The sequence below is a fragment of the Pseudorasbora parva genome, chromosome 4, assembly GCF_024679245.1.
Source record: "Pseudorasbora parva isolate DD20220531a chromosome 4, ASM2467924v1, whole genome shotgun sequence".
NCBI lineage: Eukaryota > Metazoa > Chordata > Actinopteri > Cypriniformes > Gobionidae > Pseudorasbora > Pseudorasbora parva.
Genome location: NC_090175.1, coordinates 4,108,085 through 4,114,301, shown reverse-complemented (window position 1 = coordinate 4,114,301; position 6,217 = coordinate 4,108,085). Strand labels below are relative to the sequence as shown.

The window sequence follows — 6,217 nt, the reverse complement described above, 5'->3', positions numbered from 1 at the left end:
ATGTGTGTGTGTTCTTGATGGTTAAATCACCTTTGGTAGAAAGTAGGATGATCATGGTGGCACTGTGGAGCAATCGAAAAGAGCACTTTCACGATTAGAGGCAGGGGCTCAAATCCAGCTAACTGAGTAATCCACGTATGAAGTAAAGACCCCAGAGTAGTTGAAGTATTATTGTTTACATTACAAATAATATAGAAATATTTTATAAGCAGAATTATTAATGTAGCTTATCTTTGTTTGCAGTGTCTCCAGTAGTGAGACGTGAAGGAGAATCTGCTGAGATCTTCTGCCCTTATGATTCAATCTATAAATCAAAGTCAAAGTCTCTCTGTAAGGGGAAGTGCTCCACTAGAGATAGAAATACTCTCAGTGAGACTGTGAGAGAAGAGAAAGAGACCAAGACTGACAGATTGACTCTGAATGATGACGCCACTGCAAGTGTCTTCACTGGGACCATCACTGGACTGAAAGCAGAGGATGCTGGGAAATACTGGTGTGCAGTGACATTAGAGAGAGACGTGAATTATCTTTACACTCATCTGATCATCATCATGAATGAGGGTGAGGAAGGTTTATTCATCTCAATATGTCAAACTATGGCTGTGAATTGATGTTCTTATATTTCTAATCATTTCCAGAGCTGAACTTGACTAAGTATGAAGGAGACGACATGTCAATCCAGTGCAAACATCATGAGGAACATCAGAAATGCTTCTGCAAAGCACATGAACCCTCCATGTGTGTGAAGGATGGAGTTTCATTGGAGACGATCAGAGATGATCGAGTGTCTTTCAGTGATGAAGCATCTACTGGAGTCTTTACTGTGAACATCACTGATCTGAGAGAAGAGGATTCTGGGATATACTGGTGTGGAGCTCACATACTCACCAAAATGCATTTAAATGTCAAAAGGGGTAAAATAACTTCACTTAATGAATACATTAGTTTTGTTTTGTTTTTCTCAGGACTTCAAATATTCAGATATAAACAAAATACCAATAATGATATCAGTTCCTTTCTGACAGTCAGATTTGACGTTGTGTCAAACTGACACTAGTGGTCACTCTTGAGAGCCCCAATCACCTGTGACATATTCAGAAAAGGCCTATGAAATTAAAGGCAATTAGGCAGCTGAGAGCATTGAGCTTGAGTGAACTCCTCAACCCTGTGTTCAGCCGCTTCACATCAACTGGGAGAAAGGCAAGCTCTCTTCTGTGCAGAGCATGTCTTTTCTCAGAGTGGCACAATTATAGCATGTCTTTCAGAAGATCATGCTTGTTCAGAGCTGTATAGCCTGAATTAATTCGAGAACAGAACAGACGTTCCACTCATACATACGCAGAGGCTCCTAGGGCATATAGCATGATCTTTAGCATTGGCTTCTTCCCCGAGTCCTGAGATAGGCAAGTCGTCACGCATTCAGGCCTTGGACAGACCTTGCATTTCAACAGACAGGAGTTTCGTTAGAACAAGTGTCCAGGCACATCCAAGACAGGCTGGGGTGCTGTATTCAACGGGCATGCAGATACAGGCCATCGACTGCATTGGCACTTTAACTGCCTCAAGTTGTTGGCTGTGTTTGTCCTGATGGCAAACATTGGCCTGTGGGGACCGTGGCCTACATCCACCACAAGGATGGTATTTGCTGGAGTCAGACAGAAGTTTCGGCCTCTTCCCTATGTTGTACTACTAAGTCCATAGGATGTATTCGCCACATACAGACCTCCCTGTTGGGTACGATGTGGTCTCCGAAGTGTTCCCTTTTCATTAAGAAGGGACGCTTCTCAAAATTGGCAACCATGTATGCCCAGCTGTACTTTGCTTCAATGTTCAGCATGAAAGGCGATTTGCAGCTGAGTGACCTTTGCCATTGTATGATAAGTCTCCTACTTGGAGGGGGGCTAGAGGTCACAAAGAGACAGGCAGGCAGGCACTCAGGCAAGTGGGTTGAGTTCATTTGCCATTGACTACTTTGCTTGCTAGCATCCGCTGAGGCTTGTGATGTGTTCAGTAATAACTGAGACTTTTTCAGTACAGAATCATGGTGTACAAAAATTTGTACACAGTTTTCTACTTGTTTTTAAATGTAAGTATTTGAGTTTATCTTTATAATTCATGAATACAGGATATGTTTTGCGTTTTTCCATCACATATTTATATTTTTATCGGACAAAAAACACATAAATTAGCTGAAGGTCCGGAGTTTAGTGTAGTGAAGAATCAACATTCTTTTTTTTCAGGCTTATTTACACAGTTTGTGTGTTTTATCTTCAGATTTCTCCACGATCATCATTATTGGTGTGTGTGTGTTTCTGCTGCTGATCGGTGGATTCACTCTGACTGTGTGTAAATTAAGACACAAGAGACGAGGTGATGCTCGCACACAGTTCAGTTCAGTCTACAGCACAGTTACCCACAATCCCCTCTGCTGAGCTCCTGTACGCGTCTGTCAGTTTCCAGAAGCATGAAGAGTCTCTCAGTGACGCTACAGTCTCCTTCAGTAACGAGGAGATTCACTCTGATTACACCACGGTCAGTCACCGCACGAGACTCAACTAACTCTCAGATCACAGATCAGCACACATTACACTATTATTATTATTATTATTATTGTTATGGTATTCTAATAGACGTTTGTTGTTTGATTAATCAGTTTGTTGAATCATGAGAAACTTTAAACTTTTTCCTGTGTTTGTGATGAAAGCAGGAAATAGAAACATTAAGCAACAAAAAATATATACTATAAATGTTCCACTCCAAATGTTGAGACGCCGCAATTTTTACTGTGTCGTGGTCAGTTTTTTTTTTTTCTCATTCTTTTTAATAACTTTATTTTAGCACATTGTGAACAACCATAGCATATATTATTTTTCCATTGTCATATCAACTTCAAATGAAAATAAATACTGCAAATTTTTTTGCAGTATGCATGGTGTTGCAATGTGCATGTATATGCGCGCGTGTGTGTGTGTGTGTGTGTGTGTGTGTGTGTGTGTGTGAGAGAGAGAGAGAGAACAGGCTGTTTTTTTCCGTCCAGTTCAAAGCCACAGGAAACTTGTGAAGGTTCAGGGTTTCTTACTTACTCAGAAAACCCACAGAGAGACACGAGATGAACAAAAGACATTAAAGACTAAGAGCTGATCATTCAGTAGTTCACCTTCAACATTTACTGAAAGTGATCAATGAGACTCGAAAGATTGAAAATATTTATGATCAACAAATTATCTGTATGATTTGACATTTTAACTTCTCAGATAAAACTAAATAAAAACAATGACAGAAAATGTCTATAAAATGTTTTACATTTATTTCAATATGACTTGAACAATATGAAATGCTCTTTAAAAGTATTTCTTTTTAAGCCGTTAAAGAGACTTGCTTGTAAAAGTTCTTTGTGTTTGCAGGGCTGTTTGATACTGTGTGGAAAATATTAACATGAGAGGCTCAAGATGAGATCTTTAGGTCACACCAAAGCCCTTCAGCCTCCTGCAGGTGTGATGACAACAGGAAATGGTTGTCCATTGCCCACTCGTAGCATTTTCCACGCCATAAAAAACTGCTGTAAATTTGTTTAATATATGGACAATTAAAATCGTGATTATAATATATCAAAGTTCTTATTCTGAGCATATGAAATAGAAACCCAGTGGTATATTCAAATGATCGCATGACTGGTTGAATCTTTTTTTTTACTTTCAGAATTAGCATCAATTCAGGTCCGGGTTGCTTGAATTGTGGGTTCATTAACCTTTTATTCATAATGAAAAATACAACAACAAAACGGTACAATAAAAAACTCCCTTAGAGGACAACTCAGGTGAAAAATGATCCTGGGGTGATTGGCACATGGTTACCGAGTAAATCGTTCTCTGGGATGCGTTTTCATGAAATCGAATGTAAAGAGATTTTACATCATGCTACCGTGTTAGTGTAGGGCTATTTTGAGCCTTGTTAGTGGTATTAACTAGCCATTTAATTTCACGTACTCTGTGCCCCATAGACAAGAGTTATAAGCTAATCTGTTTTAAGAGATAAAACTCTTTTACATTCTCTCTGAAACCAAATCTTCCACGATAATCTTGTCTGTCAGCTTCTAACTCTCTGATTAATGAGATCTGACTCCTGCTGGTGTTTGCGACGACTGAGTAGACCCGTTCACTTTTTAATTGTAGTGTCTGTTCTCTAACTGAACTAAATGACTTCCTAAAAAATCTAAATGACATTTGGGTGGTGCCACCGTGGGCAAGTGATGTAGCCGGTGGGAGTGACCTTGTAGGGCAGCAAAGCAGGTGCATTCTGGGAGTTGTTGTCTTTTATCCATATGAGCAAAAAATACATTTGTTAGCGTTTCTCAGTCTAGAAGGCACCAACTTCTGAAATAATTTCACATTTTTACTACATAAATGACACAATTTCAATAGAAATTCACCCTGCTCACATCCAGGAATCCAGAGTACAGCCCCTTCCAAAAAAAGCACCTCAAAAGGCACAATATTATTCAAGATACTCAAGGTATTAGAAACGACAATGCTGAATTATTACATGCAGGTCCATATGGTCTTATTTTAAACTAGATACGTGAAATGCTGTTACCCAAGAGTCATAGAATAGAGTAAAACGAGGGGAAATATGCATGTAAGGGACCCCTTTTTTAACTTTTTTTTTATTCCCTGAGGGAAACATTTATAAGATGTTAATGTTGAGGCCCTGAAAATAACCTAAATATCAAACTGAACGTCTGATTATGTTTGTAATCAAATTTAAGGATGATTCTCTCAAAAATGTAGTATCTGTAAGCTTTCATGTAATAAAAAAAGGCCCTTTGTTTCAAAACTTTTGTAATTGTCAAGAGTATTTTTTTATTCAAATAAATCTGCAATAAACTGCTAATTATAATGGTGTGGCAAGCAGCGAGGCAAGGGACTGTGAGAGCGTGCCGGTGGCGAGTGATAATCTCGTCTCACCACGGCGGAGTGACGGGAGTATAAAAGGAGGAGCAAGGACAGTGGAAGATGAGAGTGGAGAACGTTCGCTGGTGGCCGCCTCCTACTATCCCATTTCTACGAACGTTATTACATATGGATATACAGTTCCTGAAAAACTAAAGCAACTATTTACAGAATTAACAAAGTTTATATAACAGTGTTTTATATAACAGTCAGTCATAGAGTCTGCGCGCTGCACTACGATGTGTGCGTAAACTGAGAAGCGCCTGCCAGTTTGGGAATGTGAATGTAAACGTAACCAATAGTAGTTTCTGTTTACATAAAATGTGCAAAAGATTATACATTTACTACATCCATCCGTCAAAACTTTGCTGGCAAGACATTGGCTAGGCATTGACTGGCTTTATCAAATGAAATCCATAGGAGCTTTGACTGACAGCTTTCGCAGCCAGTAAATTGCTTCCTGTCTATAACGACTTCTCAGAAAGGCTGTGATTGAAGGAGAGAGACCTGAGAGGATTTATATTACACGAAAGAGAGTACTCTTGTAGGGGATATCACCAGAAACTGATTATCGATAATCGATATTTCATTGAAAATGGACATGATTGATTACTCTAACGCAAAACGCTCATGCAAACAACGGAGGATTTTTTGTTTTGTTCCTTATTTTTTAAAAAGTGGGAAGCATTTTGAAGAGTTGACTCTTACATGGACATGTATGCCATTTTTTTTCTTGGATTTGTCTTATAAGGGGCCCGTTCTTCGTACCTCGCTTAATACATCTGAAAAAAAGAAAGAAGAAAAAACACAAATTTCTGGACCTTTATAAGGAAACAGACGAACGACCAAACCAATATCAAAGGTAGATCCATTAAATGTGCACTGTTGTGATGATTCCCAATTATTTATATTCACTATTTTATAATATTTGTACACACTTTACATTTTTATTTTAATGTTGCAATTTCATTTTTAATTCAATTTGAAGCAGATTTGTTATGTGACAATATTAATTAAAGTTTCTTAACAGTCAAGATCAAATTATCTGCATCTCTTGAGCTGCATCAAGCCATCCCATAATATCCGTAATAATTAACTGCACTATCTGCACAATCTGCTCAGAGTTGTTTAATCCTCTGATGAGATCTTCAGAGATTTAATGTCTTCTTTTATCTTCAGTTGATTTCATCTAAAGCTGTGGCTGAAGTCAGTCGTAGTTCTCGTGTTTCTCTGTCCTTCAGTGATTGTGCTCATTATCATCAGGTGTT

The 6,217-nt window shown here is 38.5% G+C and overlaps 1 protein-coding gene across 1 annotated transcript; it reads left to right on the top strand.

Moving 5' to 3' along the window:
* Positions 1–477: 477 nt before the first annotated feature.
* Positions 478–2,468, top strand: LOC137072715 (CMRF35-like molecule 3). Its single transcript, XM_067440647.1, has 3 exons — positions 478–561; positions 639–914; positions 2,275–2,468. Exons 1-3 carry the CDS (start codon positions 552–554, stop codon positions 2,430–2,432), a joined length of 444 nt encoding a protein of 147 aa, XP_067296748.1. The 5' UTR covers positions 478–551; the 3' UTR covers positions 2,433–2,468.
* The last annotated feature ends 3,749 nt before the right edge of the window (positions 2,469–6,217 follow it).